A 16029-nucleotide genomic window follows, 5' to 3' on the forward strand; every position below is an offset into this window, starting at 1 on the left:
GTAGCTGTCTTCAGATACACCAGAAAAGGGCATTGGATCCCATTACAGATGGTTGTGAGCCAACATGTGGTTGCTGGGAATTGAACTCAAAACCTCAGAAAGAGCAGTCAGTGAGTGCTCTTAACTGCTGAGCCATCTCTCCAGCCACCTAGTTCTTCATTTATAAATAGGAGATTTTTTAAAAGTCAAGAGAACTCACTAATAATGATAGCTAATTGAGACTGTGCATAATGCTAAACCCAGTTCTTGGCAATTAGTAGTTACTTATTCAATGAAATGTTGATGTTGGGATCCTGGTTATCAGCACCTTGACTGCGACCCTGTATCCATACTCACTAAAGTAAAAGGCCTCTGATTAGAGATTAGGAGCATTTAGGCTATTAGGGAATTCTCTGCCTCCTGAAACTTTGGCTTTGGGTGCTGGGTTTTCTGAGCCTTAAGGTATGCAGAAGAGAAAGCACAGGGGGAGCAGGAATAAGTTCCCACCTTCATCCTAACCTCAGGCCTGGGAAATCACACAGCCTCCACAGAAGCTTAGGTGGCAGAGAAAGAACAGAAGCAAGAGGGGAAAGGTTCTGGCTGTACCTTTTATTCAGTACCATGACATGAACAGCAAAAATGGTCACATAGAGCACCAAGGGCAGCACTATGAGGCACAGAATTCGAGCAGTCAGGTGCTTCCCCACAGTCACCTGCAACAGAACGATCACAAGGGTGTGAACATGAATCTCAGCATGAGTCACACTAGAAAGAGTAGTAAGTAGAAACCTGAGGCCTTTCCTTCTATAATAACCTACACACATGCACACACACTTCAAGTAGATAGCATGGGCCAGCTCTCTGCTGCCCTTCCAGGCACTGAACCCATGACAAGGAAAAAGTATTGTTCAACAGTGGCTTCCAGTTCACTGAACTTGCCCTAAAGTTTGTCAAGGCTCCCTGTACTGACTATGCCAACCCCCTATCACAGAGCTAACTGTTGCTGGCCTTAATCTCACAGGGCTCCCTGAAGCACCTAAGCTTTGGCCAGTATGCCCTGTATGTGGTCAACATAAGACTGTAATAGGCCCTCTCCTCTTCTCTCTCATGCCCTCCCCCCCGCAAACCCCTTCATGGGTTCCAGAGGGCAGAGATCACGCTATAATCATCCATATATTCTCAACATTCTGCATTTAGTAAATGGCTTCTAGGTATTTTCTGAATGAATAAACATGTTGACATGTTAGGAATTTGATAGTTGAGCCCTGGAGCTTGCCAAACCCAAGCTTGAGTCATAGATTCCCTCTTACTACCTGTAATACCTGTAGGACCTTGGAGAAGGTCTCTCTCTAGGTTTCAAATTCCTTATTTGTCAAACCAGTGACTAGTAATGAACACCCACTACATAGGATTTTAATGATGAGATAAAAAGGCAAATCATTTTGTACAGTGTCTGACACTAAATCAACTCTTGATTACTAATATAACAAAAAGAATCCTAATAGTGTTTAACTGGCTTCCAAATACAGAAACCCTGTGTCAGGAAAATTGTGAATTCAGAAGTTCAGAGTCATTGGCCCTGGCCTGAGTCCAGCTCGACAGCCTCTCCTGACTGGGTAACTTGAAAGAAATGAAGGGGGTGGTGGGGAAGCAACAACACAAGAGAACTGCAAGTTGTCACTGCATTTCCTCTCTTCATACCACTCCAGCCCCACTCCCCGACGTCCTGCTGTCTACAGAGGAAAGCAATGTCTGTCTAGTCAGGCTGTGGCCCACAACAAAGAGCACAGCCACTCCCTCCACGTGAGACAGAAGCAGAGAAAGGGAGCAGCACTGTGGAACAAAGACACGAGCTTGAGTTCTCACCAGTGAAAGACTGAGGTCTCCAAACAGGTGCCAGAGGTCTGAAATGGTGTTCAACCCCACTTGCACGATGATAAAGAGGCCAACAAATTTGACCCCTAAAGCACCAGCGAGACTAATGCCAGTCAGGCTGAGCCAGAACCACCAGGGGGCAGAGAAAGGCCTGGAAACCAAAGATAGAGTTTAGTTAGGCAGCTAGAATCAAACTGGAAATCAAGAGCACCACCCAGAATGGCTATGCTGTTCCCTAAGCCTTGAGGCTTCTTAACCCCAGAGGTGCATGGCAAGGCTTCAAGGAGGTTGTGCTCCATGAAGGCCCTCAAATACAGGCAAGTCTTTTACAGAGAAAGTAGTGTGTTGTTCTGCGGAGGAGGCTCCATGCTGCTCCTGGCTAAGCATAGGACCTCCTTTGTAGAGACTTATTCTTCATTAGCAACAAGTCAGGGAGACATAAGAGAAAATCCCAGAAAAGTTCTCAGGACTCAAGTCAGACTTATTCTTTGTGTCACCTCTGAGCCTGCCAAAAGCATCTGTTGAATGTTCATTTCGTATCAGGTACCATTCCAAGTGCTATACCCAATCCTAGTCTCACCACACCCCCGTAAGAGAGCTCATTATCCTCTTTTACACATAAGGAGGTACAGAGAGTCTGAGCAATGTGGCTCACAAGTGATGACACACAGTTCAAGTCAGGCAATCAGCTGCAATGTTGATGTTCCTTATCAGCTTGCTGTACTAACAGCAGCTAGTACACCAGGGCCCATTTCCTAATGATCTGCCACTTCCCTCACCAGAATAAATACTCCTTAAAGCCAACATCTCAGTTCTTCTGCCCTTCTCTCCTGGCATGCTACCTGGCATATAGTATGTATTCATAAAATGGGAGATGGATCTGGAGATATAGCTCAGTAATGGAGGCTTGTCAAACAAACATATGAGGCCCTGAGCTCAATCCTTGATACCACTTTTAAAGAAGTAGAAAGAAATGGATGTGGAAGAAGCATAAAATAACACAAAGCCAGATGAGGCTGGTAGTCACTGGCTGGGGTAAAATCACATTACTTTCAGGGACAGCCTAGGATATACTAGCTCTTCTGAACTTTGAACACAGTATCTTGAAAACATGGGATGACCTGCTCTTCTCCCTCAGAGGCAGGAGAAGAATCTAGAAAAATAGAAGAGTTCTGGTAGTAGACCAAAATCCAGATCAGCTTTAAAACTGACCAGGGTCTAGGAGGATCCTCTTGGCTGGTGTGGAAAATTCATCATTATGTCAGCATTGGATGCAAGCCATGAGGCAGGGAGACAAGTAGGTCTGAGGCAGTATCTACACTGGATGGAGAATGTGAAGGATGAGCATCCCCAAGCTCCTTGGAACAGCACTGGTGCCGAGAGGTAGCTTATAAGGCACTGTGAGGAGGCAGCATCAGGACTCCTTTGTAACTCCCATAAGCTCCTACTCATTGTATACCGACTTGAACACTAAAATACCTGTTGACAACTGACAATTTCTCAGTCTTGTGAAAACCAAAACTAAAAGCATCCATTAAAGAAAACATTTAAAAATGTATTTATTATCTAAAAAAACAAGCTCCCCTTAAACTCAGCTTGAATCAAAGTCCTGTAAATACCTACCTGGTCCTGTCACAATCAAACTTCTGGGGCCTCCATGGCTTCTGATCCCCACCCCCTCACCCAGCAGAGATGGTTGTTTCTGACCTGTTAGCGAAGGAGTTGTACTTGACCATGCTCAGCATGGCAGCCATGATGAAGAACATCAGGATGGGGTCAAGGAGGATGTACTGGGACAGAGTGAGGCATCCTGTATCTGAAAAACAGGACCTTGCTGGTCAAAATGCAGTGAAGAGAGATTTCTGAAAATCAAAAACACTCTTAACAGCAGGAAACAATCTACTAGCCTAGAGTAGGTAGTCATTGATTACCTACTAGATTAAGAGCAAGGAAAAGGACTGAGCTTGGGGCACATTATCGTTATTCTGTATATTAGCGTTCGGTTCCCATAAGTTGTCCTCTGATTCCCATAGGACTGCCATGGCAAGTGTGCATGTGCCTCCCTCCATTATATACACAGCAGACAATTTAAATGTTAAGAAGCCTACCAGGCTTTATTGCAGACATAATAATGTACTGGCTTATTGGTCTGTCCTTCTATAGGTATATCCCAGGAGGACAGCATATTATCAGGCATTTTCTGGAGCCTCGAAAGGTGGCCTGGTATAGGGTAAGTGCCTAGGAAACAGGTATTAGATGAAAATGAAGAAATAACTGATTACGAATAACTGAAGAGAAAAAATGAGATGCAAGAAGACAGCCACTTGTTCACTACAGGGAGCCCCATAACCTGTCATATATTTATCAACATTAAGCAGCTTATCGTCTGACAAGCCCCTAAAATACCACCTAAATTGGTCTGGACTTCTTTATACATAAAGCATCACAAGGTCATGAATTCACTCTCATGAATTCGGCGAGCAATAGAACTAACTTCTCCAGCTAGCCCTTGTTTATCCATGTGAGCAGCTAGAGAAAATACCTAAGTCCTACTGCCATTTCCTGCTTCACAGCTATTTCTGCACATCTGCCTTTTCATCAGTGGTAATAAATTTAGGAAATGCAAACTAACTGCAACATTAACTCAAGACAAGCAAAATTAACCCATTAATTACAGATACTTACAAAAATGTAAATATAAGTAACTTGAAGAGAACCTATGTTTAGGATTGCTGACACCCCACTGAAAGAATAGAAAAGGGACTGGGGAGATGGCTCATTGGAAAAACACTTGTCTTGCAAACATGTACACTGGATGTCAGATCTCCAGAACCCACATGAAAGCTGGGCAGACATGGCAACCACATATAATCCCAGCACACAGGAGGTAGAGACAAGACCTACTCAGGGAAAGGTGGTTGACAAGACTCACTAGAGTTAGTGAGCTCTGGTTCTGTTCAATAAATAAAGTAAAGAGTAACTGAGGAAGACAACTGTCAACTTCATCACACACACACACACACACATCACCTAAGTGTTACTAGGAGTAATATATTTTACCCAATCCTAACGATAATGTAACAGTCCATTTCCCAAAGCATACAGCATGAGACAACTTACCAAAGGTGAGAAGGGCAGCGGTGAGCAGTGCTGCCGGGAAGGACTTGGACAGATCCAGGACAGTGAGGTAGGCAAAGGGGATCAGCCAGGAACCCAGGAAAGCACAGAACTATAGAAGGAAGAGAAGCTGTCAAATAACCCGCCGACCTTGTATATTAATGTTTAAGAGAGAGGACTCAGTCAAACCAGGGTCGAGATGACTTGAAGTCACCTTGGAGTATACAAGGGTAGTGTCATAGTACAGAATTACATGACAGTGGGTATGCCCCTCAGAACTGGCATGAAGTCAATGACATTTACAGGAAGAAGCAGGGCTGCCCATCACTGCCAGGGGTCTCCTATCTCAGCCCCCCATCAGTGCAATGGGAAAAACTGGAGCTCCCACCTCACAGGCTCAGGCTCTAGCATAAAGCCATGAGTATAAGTTGAGACAGACCTCTTTGAGGCATCTTAATATTTTTGAGATTTCTATTATCCTTATAATATTTCCCCTGGTTCTTAGCTTTGGGGATACCAGAAACCACTTTTAATCTATAGGGTGCATTTTTCCATATAATTGTTGTTTATTGAATGAAAGAAACTACTCCTTAGCCCACATATTTATGTTTTGTGGTGTTGGGAACATGCAAAAGAAACATTCTAAGTACCACCATTTCATTTTCACATACCATTTAATCATAGGCAGAAATTAAATTTAAGGTCCCAGGCCCTAATAGAGCTGAGAACTTCCCTATAGCTGAACAGTTTCTGTTGTAAAATATTGTCTGAGCCCAGACATCTGAGGGACAACTTGTAAGGAGACAGTAATGTGAGTCCAGGCATCTCAAGGACAATATTTCCATCTTGCTGGTAGGATCAAACAAGTTCATGTTCCCAGGCCTAGGAATGAACACCTATCCCACTTATCCAAATATTTTCTTAACTGTCTGTTAAGTGATAGAGAATACAGAAGCTGCTGTTATCTAAATCAAGGTGCATAAGTTATAAAGATATTTAACTAATTGCCCATTATGCCCAAATTACCTACACACAGCTGACCTGATCCTTTGTCCCCTTATCACTCTGAGCTCCAGACCTAATGTCTAGGAGAATGAATTAAGGACTTTGAAACCAGGTACCCTGGATACTGCCCAGTCTCTGGGGAGTACTCCCTTGTTTAACCTATAATGTCAAAAACACAACTGGATAACACTGCAGGTTCCTTCAGCCCCTCCCCCCATCACTTTGGGTTCCCATCCTTTAAAAATGTTGTACAATCTCCACTCAGGGATGCAGTCCAGATCCTGAACTAGCCACCTCCCTGAGTGCTGAGAAAATAAAGCTTTTATTTTGAAGCTTCCATATCTGAAGTGAGTTTTCTTGCTTCCACCCTGAACCCAACACAGGTCAGCAATGAACTTCTATGGAGCACAATCTAAAGAATTCTTTGCATTCTGAAATCACATCGCACCCTGAAAGGCACCAGCCTTCCTAATCTCTTCAAAGTGTCTCATGGACTCATAGTTTCTATGGCAATCTGCATATGCCTTCTTTCTTGGTTCAGCCATGCCAAACTTATAGGAAGTGACAACTCGCAGAACCACAATGAATATGCCAACAATATGAACCTGCAGTTGCTTGGCTAGAAGACCAGGCATCTGAAGTTTGGGCAAAGTGCTGGAACTCATGGTAGTGAATGTCCTCCACACCAATGTACTTCCTGATTCCCCCAGGACGCATTCTGATTTGGGAGAGATAACTGCTTGGCGCTTAAAGAGCTGGAGGATTGGGGTTTTGATTTTTTTTTTTTTTAAATCAATTTGGTCTGCCATCAGTAGCAAAAAGACAAGCCCAGAGTAATGAGAAAGTCTTTCCTTTGGATCATCATTTTTATAAAAAACGAAGTTAGTATGCCCTAGAGTGAATAGAATGAATCCAACTCTTTGTCTTTTTCAATTCCCATAACAAGTGCATGGTGAGCATTATATACACTCTGTGGTTCTCAAGGGTCATTAGGAATAAAAGAATTCCCCGAGAAACCTGGGGGTAGTGGTACAGCCTTTTATCCCAGCAATTGAGAGACAGAGGAAGGCAGATCTCTGTGAGTTTGAAGCCAGCCTGCTCTACATAGTGTGTTTCAGGACATCTAGAATTACATAGTAACCAACCGCTTGAGAACATGGACGGAGGGGCAGGATACCCTCTGTTTAATATGGCAGGAAGAACTGTACAGAGCACAGAGACTAATCTGACTGGTGAAAGCAAAGTGGTCTGACCCCAGGCTGGAGGCCAGCTTTCACAGGTCTCATTAAGTTGTTCCCAGTGAGTGAGTGCTTAGGTTCTGCCATGTTCCATTAAGCTGATGTTGGGAACCAGGGCACAGAGGGACTGGAATAGGCATACAGCCTCCCTGAGAGAGAGATTCCAAGGGCCTTACTTCCTTTATAAGGGAGGAAATAAGAATCTGGAGTCAGTGTGGACATGCCATAATCTGAAGGAAAAGCTGGCAGAGGTGTGCAACCCAAGCATGGAATAACAGCTTGCAGTGTGCACAGCTATCTGTGACCTCCCTCTCTTCCCTTCCTTCCCAACTCTCTTCCAGATCTCTACTTAAGGGGGTAGGTTCAATCATTCATCTGTCCCCACTTCTCTGAAGTCCCTTCATCTACACTCTGAGTGGGTGTGGCCCCAGGGATCAGTCTGTATAAAGCAGGAAGTCTTACTCCTCTCATCCCCATGTAGCTGTGGTGCTCATATCTGTCCCCAGGCTTCTGGAACAAAAAGGTACCATCATATCCACTCAGGTAGCCAGCAAGACCGATCAACATCTGAGGAGAGAGGAATGAAGGAAAAGATGAAGTGTTTACATCAAAAGACTCCTCTGTCCCTGGGCTCTGCAGCTGTATGTGTAGCCTTCAGTTTCCCTTGACAACTGGCCACCTAAGTATCAATGCGACATGTTGTCCTGCAGCTGCAGCCCAGAAAAGGATCTTTTGTCTAAAGAGCTTAAAACAAATCCTCTCTTGTGCCACAGCTAAATTCTTGGGACTAGTGCAGACTGAACATTTAGGGAGGAAAACACTCCATAATTTGAAGGGTCAGATCAGTGAAGGGACTCTCATATGCATGCTTTTTCTTTCTTTTGTTATGAAATGAAACATGACAGCTTTCAGGAAAAGACTGGGTAGTCTGACTCCTGGAGGTGGGCTTTCTACTAAAAGAAAATGAGGCTCCTAATCACAAAGAGGGAGGAAAGTAGCCAAAGAGCTACACATGAGGAGTAAGGGACTGAAATCAGAAAAAGAATGCAGAAACAGGCATTTCTTCAGAGAGGAAGGGGTGGGGCAAGGGGAGGGGAGAGAAGAGGAGGGGCCTTGTCCCCTTCGGCAGCATAGTTTCAATAGTAACTGTTTTATCCAGCTGCTCTGAGATTCACAGGTCTAGACACAACTGCTTGTCTCTGTTGTTAATATGCAGACAGGAAGAAGCATGGTTTTTCTGCCCTTTCCTAGGCTTAGAACCTATACCTCCTCCCTGTAGCAATTTAGTCCCCTGTCCCTACCCTAGGTCCTCATGCTTCCTTGGGCATCTGGCCTCCATTCCCCCAAGCCACCCATACCCCTAGCCTTTACCCCAATATTTGAGGATCTTAAGATCTGAATCTTTAGTTATGAAGAAAGGCTTTTGTGAATCCATTTGTCTTCTCAGAAGTTGTTAAAATAGTAAAATAAATTATTTAGTAGAATTTCTAACTATTAAATGTTAGAGGAACAGGCCATGATGTATATTGGGTTTTAAGAGGCAGAAAAAAATTTAATTTTTATAGTTTAAGATTCTCTAGGGCATATTTCCTTTATGTAGTATATTATACTTCTGTTTTTTTTTTTTTTAAATAAGATTGAGAAAAAGTTGATAACATAATGATCTTAAAAGTGGTTTTAAATATATCTACAAGATTGTATAATCATCACTAGTAGTTGTTCTATAACATTGCATCATCCTGAGAAGAAAATTCCTGGTATTAGAACATCATTCTTCTATATGGGTGAATAATATACTGCTGTAAGACCACATTTGTGTATCTATCCGTCAGTTGGTGGATGCTCTTCTCCGTTTCTAAGACCAGAGAATCCCTAAAAACACCAAAGATTTTCTATCTGAGTAGAAATCTGAGGAAATTCTGAAGCCTAAAAAATAAATCTGGGGCTAGAGAGATGGCTCAGCAGTTAAAAGCACTGACTGCTCTTCCAGAGGTCCTGAGTTCAATTCCCAGCAACCACATGGTGGCTCACAAACATCTATAATAGAATCTGATGCCCTCTTCTGGTGTCTCTGAAAACAGCTACAGTGTACTCATAAAAATATAACAAATAAATCTTAAAAAGTCCAAACCTAATGCTTGGTTACAGTTCTTAGAAGTCATCTGCCCAAATAAGAGATTGTCAATTACCACACTCCTTACCTTTCCTAGTGGTGGATGTACATCAAAGAAAAAGGTGCGGTTAATATAGTAACTTCCCATTTTTCCAAAGTGAGTCTCATCCCAACTAAAAACAAACAAACAAACAAACAAACAAAAAACAAAGTTTTAATAAATCATAGTGAAAGTTACAATTAAAACCAAAGGTCATGAGTTTCAAGCATATAATATTAAAAAACAAAAGCTTTGAGCTGGCTATCAGCTTAGAGTTCAATAAAGAAAAAGGTTAACAAAAATATACCCACCAATTACCATATATTAAGTTAAAAATATATTCTTCTTCTGTATCTTGAGTTCCTATAATTTACTTGAAAGTACCTGTGTTTTCTTGTAACATGAAAAGGTTTTGTATAGCAATTTTTTCGCAGTCTGGTAATGTCTCACTCTGAGGCCCTTTGTTCTTAGAATGCACACTGCTATACTGCTAGGCTACGAGTTAGAGCCTTTAATGCAAGAGTACCACAGCAGAGTCAGGTGCTGCCACCAACCTACTGACTCTGATCTGGCTGACCTGTCATGGTAACCAGCTGTCTACAAAAGCCAAATTTCCTCTCTAAGAGCATTACTAAACCCTATGCCTATCTCACGTCATTTTGCAAGTACATATGTAAATCTATTACTTAACTTTCCAACCCAGTGTGAAGTACTGTTTTGCCATACATCATGCACAGAGAGCTTACAAGACAGCCATACCATTACAGAACTGGGCTGTTTAATGTTTTCTTTCTATAGCTCAAAAGAAGGGTTGCTTTCCAGTGACTACACCCCAGGTCAGCCTCCAGAACAGTCATCACTTCCCTACCACATATTCATGCTTCCCAAAGAATGGTTAGGTCCTATTTATTATTTTAAATTCACTGGGCCCAGTAGATGGGCAAGAGACTAAAGCTACTGCATTAGCCAAGAACACAATGAGGTAGCAACAGTAACATGGTGATGTTGTAGAAAGAATTCAAAGTAGGGTAAGCAAAAAAGGCCTCAGGAGAAGATCTATTCATAGCTCCATCAGCTATTAATTTTGTGACATGAAACAACCATGTTCTTCATGCCCCTCCCAGGGAGGTATTATGGTTCAACTCAGATAATACATGAAAGGACTTAGAAATTCTATCACACATACTGGACACTGAACTTTCCCAATATTTTCTGTTAAGTCTTAAAGTCTATTTGGAAAACAGACCAACAGAGGGAAGTGAGATATTTTACTTCAGAAGTTTTTCAAATAAGTCAGTAGTAGCATACACATTTTCTCTTGGATTTTACTACTTGTATCAGGCAAGGCAGTTCTCTGTGGCTCTCTCAGGCTATTACAGCCCTATAGAGTATGCCAAGAATGTGAGGGCCTGGCTCCTCTGTCCTCAGGCCTTTCTGTGCCATGTGCAATCATCCACTGTCATTGAGTTAGGACTTTCTCTTCTACTAGCACCCACAAAATAGGAGCAAGTTAAATTCTTAGTTTACAAAGAAGCTAAAACATCTAAGACCCTGTCAAGGAGGGGCACTACATAGGCTGATGACATACCTAGCTTTCTGAGCAAAAAGAAACAAGGGCCCCCATGGCCTGAGTCAGATACAAATACAAGAGAAGACATCCTGAAAACTGGTGGTAAATGTTCTTACCCAAAGGAAGCAGTGGGCAACAAGGGCAGCAACTGCCCCTCTGTTCTATTTATTAAAGCCCTGAGTTTGGATCACCAGCAACCATGTAAAAACTAGGTGTGGTAGAATGCCCATTATCACAGCATTGAGTCTGCAGGGACAAGAGGATCCCTAGAGCCCAGTGGCCTGCTCTTCAGAGAGAGCTCTTCTCTCAAAAACTAAGTGGAGACAGGCAAAGGAAGACATTCAATATCAACCTTCACACACACACACACACACACACACACACACACACACACACACACACAAACAGGCAAACACACACCCATTAAGGACTGCTAGAATATTAAGCTAGTCACCAGGATAACAGTGCCACCTGCTGAACACAGTACTCAGTGCACTCTTTAAAGGCCAGTTATTAACTTCTGTTGAAAGAGTGCTTTACCACACAAAACCAGTTCCTTCCATTTTCTCTTTGGAATAGGTTATCTTGGGGTTTATAACTAATAAAAGGCCCAGGAGGCTTCTCAGTTCTACATAAAGCAGCAGGTGACTCTTTGTGGAAAAACTATTACCTATTCCACTCCCTGAGACACAATCACCAGCTCAGTGGGGCCCATGTCTCAGATCTTCCTTACAAAGTACCTGGTCCTCTGAGGGTTAAGCTAAGTAAAAAGCTGATGATATCCATCGGGCAGCAGAAGCCATCTTGCCCTTAAGATAACTGTGCTGGATAGTTTTGTTGTTGTCATTATTTTTTAATGTGTATTTGTGTTTGGCATGAATATATGGTTGTATGAGGGAGTGGGATCCCCCGAAACTTGAGTTACAGACATTTGTGGTTGCTGGGATTGAACCCAGGTCCTTTGGAAGTGCAGCCAATGTTCTCAACTGCTAAGCCATCTCTCCAGCCCTATGCTGGACAGTTTTAGGTCAACTTGACACAAACTAATGTCAACTGAGAGGAGGGAACCTCAATTAAGAAAATGACTTCAGATGATTAAGCTGTAGGCAAGTCTGTAAATTAGTGATTGATGTGGAAGGGTCCAACCTATTGTGGGTGGTGCCATCCCTGGGCTAGTGGTCCTACATTCTAAAAAAAAAAAAAAAAAAAAAAAAAAGGATGAGCCATAGAGGAGCAAGTCAGTAAGCAGCACTCCTCCATGGCCTCTGCATCAGCTCCTGCCTCCAGATTTGCCCTGTTTGAGTTCCTGTCCTGACTTCCCGTGATAGTGACAGTGATATGAAAGTGTAAGCCAAATAAATTCTTTCCACCCTGACTTGGTTTCATCACAGCAATAGTAACCCTAAGTAAGATAACTCTGGCTGGCTAGCTGCAATCAATGTTAAAGGGTCTGACAAACCAATTGAAAGACTATGCCCTGAGAGATTTAAGGCACTCTCAGGGAAGTAGAAACTGCCCCCTAATGAAGTAGTCTGGATTTCTCATGGAGATACCCATCATACAGAATGTACTCTGATATGACTAGTTAGACTGAAGTTCCTAATCAAGCCTACACTATCCAGGTGTAAAAACAAATGTGGTGTAATAAACAGACTGAGCACAAATGTTAAAGGTCCATAGGTCTCTGATGCAGAAGCCACCATGGTATACCAGACCCCTGTCAAAAAGCTGCCCTACTTGCTTTGAGTTGTAAGGAAGATACTTGTAAGTATGCTTGCTCCCTGCTCCTAAGAAAGTCAGTGCATCAGGACTCTGTTCCCAGCTAAGGTGCTCACCAGTACTTCACTGCTGCTGTTGCCTTGTCAAGCTACAGAAAGGCTGAGGCTCTGGCTCCATGACTCTGGATAAACTATTATGGTCTTTAAAAGTAATGTCCTTTTGTTAGCTTTCCAAACCATCTAAGTCTGGCAGTGGTATACCTTTTTGTCACAATGGTCATCTAACAATGGGCTAGCAATCAAGGTAATAAACAGGTAATCTATGTTTCCATCATCAATAAACAACTGATACTGGCAAGCATTGGACTTTTCCTCAGAAACTACCTAAAAGGGTTTCTGAGTATCTCCATCACCTTCTCCTGGCCTACACACTTTAAAAAAAAAGCAATCTTGTCCTAATATAGTCATCCCCCAAAAAATTCATCTCCCCATGACTACCAACTGGGTAATGAACAGGAAAAAGAGGAAGAGCTCTACAAAGTTACTCAGACAAACTCAGGTTTTCATGACCATATTTATGTCTTTCTTCTTTGAGACACCTTAGACCAGCAGAAAAGGGTAAGGGAAGATGACAATATTAATATTTAATTCTACTTTCATCTCCTGTATTGTCTTACTGGAGTCAAATGGTCTAGAGGATAAACACAATGACACTGGGCTAAGTACAAGTCTCCCCACAATGCCACCTGTGTCAGAGAGAAGACATACTAGGTCTCTGTGAGTTTCCTAAAAATGCCCATGGTAAAATGGTCTGGATATAAATAGGGTACAACAACAGAAAAGGCAAAAAGAAACTGGTGTGGCACATACTACCATCATGGGCAGAGTTGTAGGAAAGAAACAACCCTCAGGAAGAAAGACGTTAGAGCCCTAGAGATGCACATGAATGGAAACATTAATTCTCTCTTTACCCTCTAAGTCTAATCCCAAGGCCAGGTAAGATTCAGATGGGCCACCTAAGAGAAGTGGCAGCTCATGATGGGAACAACGTGTGGCTGCAAACAGAACTCGTGTGGATAGACATGGACAGTCTTGAGCTACTCTGATACATCAAATGACATCAGCACCAACTCCCCAAGAAGCAGCTCCCTGGTGTGCATGCTAATGCACCGATGGCACACTCTAGAGAATGCATCTCTAAAGTACTAGGGACCTGAGTTATGCCCATACAGCCACGGAGGCTCAACTACTCAACAGTACTGCCTATGAGGCTTAGACTAACCAATGCAGTGGTGGTCTAAATCAAGTTAAATGATGATTCGAATAAAACTGAACTGAATACCTGCATTTCTTCAGGCCAATATGTTAGTGTATACCGAGTGGGCCACAGGATGTCTCTCCATTAGACATGGGATGTACACTGTAATTACTGGCAACAACACCAAGGACCAGAATCAATCTGAACTGCTTTGCAACACAGGCCATAATTGGTGGATTGTCCTTAGACTATTTTCATACTGCTGGTCCTGCATCAGGACTTATTCTTAAGAGGCTGAATCCAGGGCCCTAAAGGACATAGTTGAGGTAAACAGCAAAGGTTGGCATCATCCTGCTGCTTGGAGGAGTCTCACTGACAGTAGCCATAACTAAATAATACATGAGACAAACTGAACAGATTTGGTCTCTGCATCTGTCAGCCATGCTGATCTGAGTAGCTAACAGAATTGCATATTAACATGAAACATCAGCTAGAAGCCAAGGCGGTGCATGACTGAGGGATAATAAAGCCAGTTGGGAGAAAAAGTCCTTCATCAATGTCCTGTATAATCATCACACATGTGCCAAGAATGTACCTAGAATGCCCTGACTGCATTTGATCTGGGCCATTTCTTAGCGCCGTGCTTGCAACAAGAGATGTAGCAATGTCTCCTGCTAGAACAGGGCTATCTATGGCTTGTGATTAAAAACAGACTTCCCAAACTTGTTATTCCTTGGTCCTTATGCAACCCACTGTGGGTGCACCTATCTCTTTGGTCATGTCATGTATAGTAGGCCATGACAGTGCTAAAGGTTCTGATAATCATTCTCCTTTCTGTGATAATGCCTTTCAGTCTAACTCAGTAGTTACAGCTCCCAGCAGTCATAAAACCTCCTAATTTATTAATTAGCTCCACAGTTAATTTATTAATATCCTACAAGAGTGGTCCCATCAGTGAGCTTGCTTGCTTTTGGGTCAGTAAGATCCATTTGTGATACCTTCTACACTAAGTTTCTGTTAGGTGATAGAGAGAAGATAAAACATTCCTTCCAGCTAAAGATCAACTTCTGTGGGCTTAGGAAGTGGACTCAAGCCAGCATCTGTATCATACAAAGTAAGGCCTAGAAAATGATTCTCACAGGGTAAGACCAGACCTGTTGCTCAGAATCTTCCACCATCCTTTGCTACCAAACTGTATAGGAATTTTTTTCCTTTGAAAATCAGGCTTTGGAAAAATTATGTACTATGAATTTACTATTTCCTTAGCAAAGTTCAAAGAAACTCTGAGCGTCACCATTTGAAAGCCAGGTAGCGTAGAAGACATGAGAACCATTCTTGCAAACCCCGAATGTGGAACCAGAGCAAACCTATTCTCAGAAATTTGACATAACGGAAAGCGTTTCCCACTCCCCACCCCCCCACACAACTGAGTTTCTCCACCACCACCGACCCGTCGCGCCTCCGATGAATCCCGCCCACTTCGTACCCTCAGGCCAATCAGAGGGCGGCGTCACTCCCTCTCAGTTGCCATGGTGCCCGCCAAGTCCTTTCTGCCACTTACCAAATGTGCGCCGGCTGGTCCAGCCGGTGAAAGCGGGTGGCAAAGGACAGCAGTGTCACCACAGCCAGCGTGGCCCACCAGCCTGCCGCCTGGAAGCGCCGCGAGCTCCAAGCAGTCCGTTTAAGTTTCCGTGCTGCAGCCTCGGAGACCACGTCTCGGCTCACGGCTCTGGCAGCCTGCGGCACACTGCGGCCCCTGCGGGAACGCAGCTCGGACCCCGCTAGGCCACCGCCAATGACCGGCGGCATCCTCCCCTTCCTAAGGATCACCCTCCGTGCCGGAGGCACGCCGGGTCTTGTCCGCTGCCCCGTCAAGGAGTCATAAGAGGGCGTCTCGAGGTGCCATGGGATTTGTAGTTCCCTCCGTTTGCCGCGAAGCGCCGGGCCCCGGGCTCTGGGCGGGGCGGAAAGTGTGGTGGCCGCCCGGGCCGCTAAGAGGCGGCCTGAGGCGTAGAGCATTGCGGGAGGCGGAGGGACTCTAAGGACTGAGAGACTCGGGACCGCTCATGAACTACAACTCCCAGCAGCACAGGAGGCGGGGGCGGGGCCAGGCCGA

At 43.7% G+C, this 16029-nt stretch overlaps 1 protein-coding gene across 1 annotated transcript in view; it reads right to left on the bottom strand.

Moving 5' to 3' along the window:
* The window catches only part of POMT2 (protein O-mannosyltransferase 2), a gene marked incomplete at its 5' end in the record, with an annotated part of 41677 nt that extends 25745 nt beyond the window's left edge, over nucleotides 1-15932 (bottom strand). The window contains 7 exons of the mRNA XM_080922735.1: nucleotides 586-692; nucleotides 1846-2005; nucleotides 3562-3670; nucleotides 4975-5083; nucleotides 7677-7781; nucleotides 9416-9500; nucleotides 15475-15932. Of these exons, the coding sequence (XP_080778861.1) occupies nucleotides 586-692; nucleotides 1846-2005; nucleotides 3562-3670; nucleotides 4975-5083; nucleotides 7677-7781; nucleotides 9416-9500; nucleotides 15475-15932 (1133 nt within the window). The remainder of the gene's footprint in view (nucleotides 1-585; nucleotides 693-1845; nucleotides 2006-3561; nucleotides 3671-4974; nucleotides 5084-7676; nucleotides 7782-9415; nucleotides 9501-15474) is intronic.
* Between the last annotated feature and the right edge of the window lie 97 nt (nucleotides 15933-16029).

Source organism: Micromys minutus (assembly GCF_963924665.1).
Source record: "Micromys minutus genome assembly, chromosome: 1".
NCBI classification, from domain to species: Eukaryota; Metazoa; Chordata; class Mammalia; order Rodentia; family Muridae; genus Micromys; species Micromys minutus.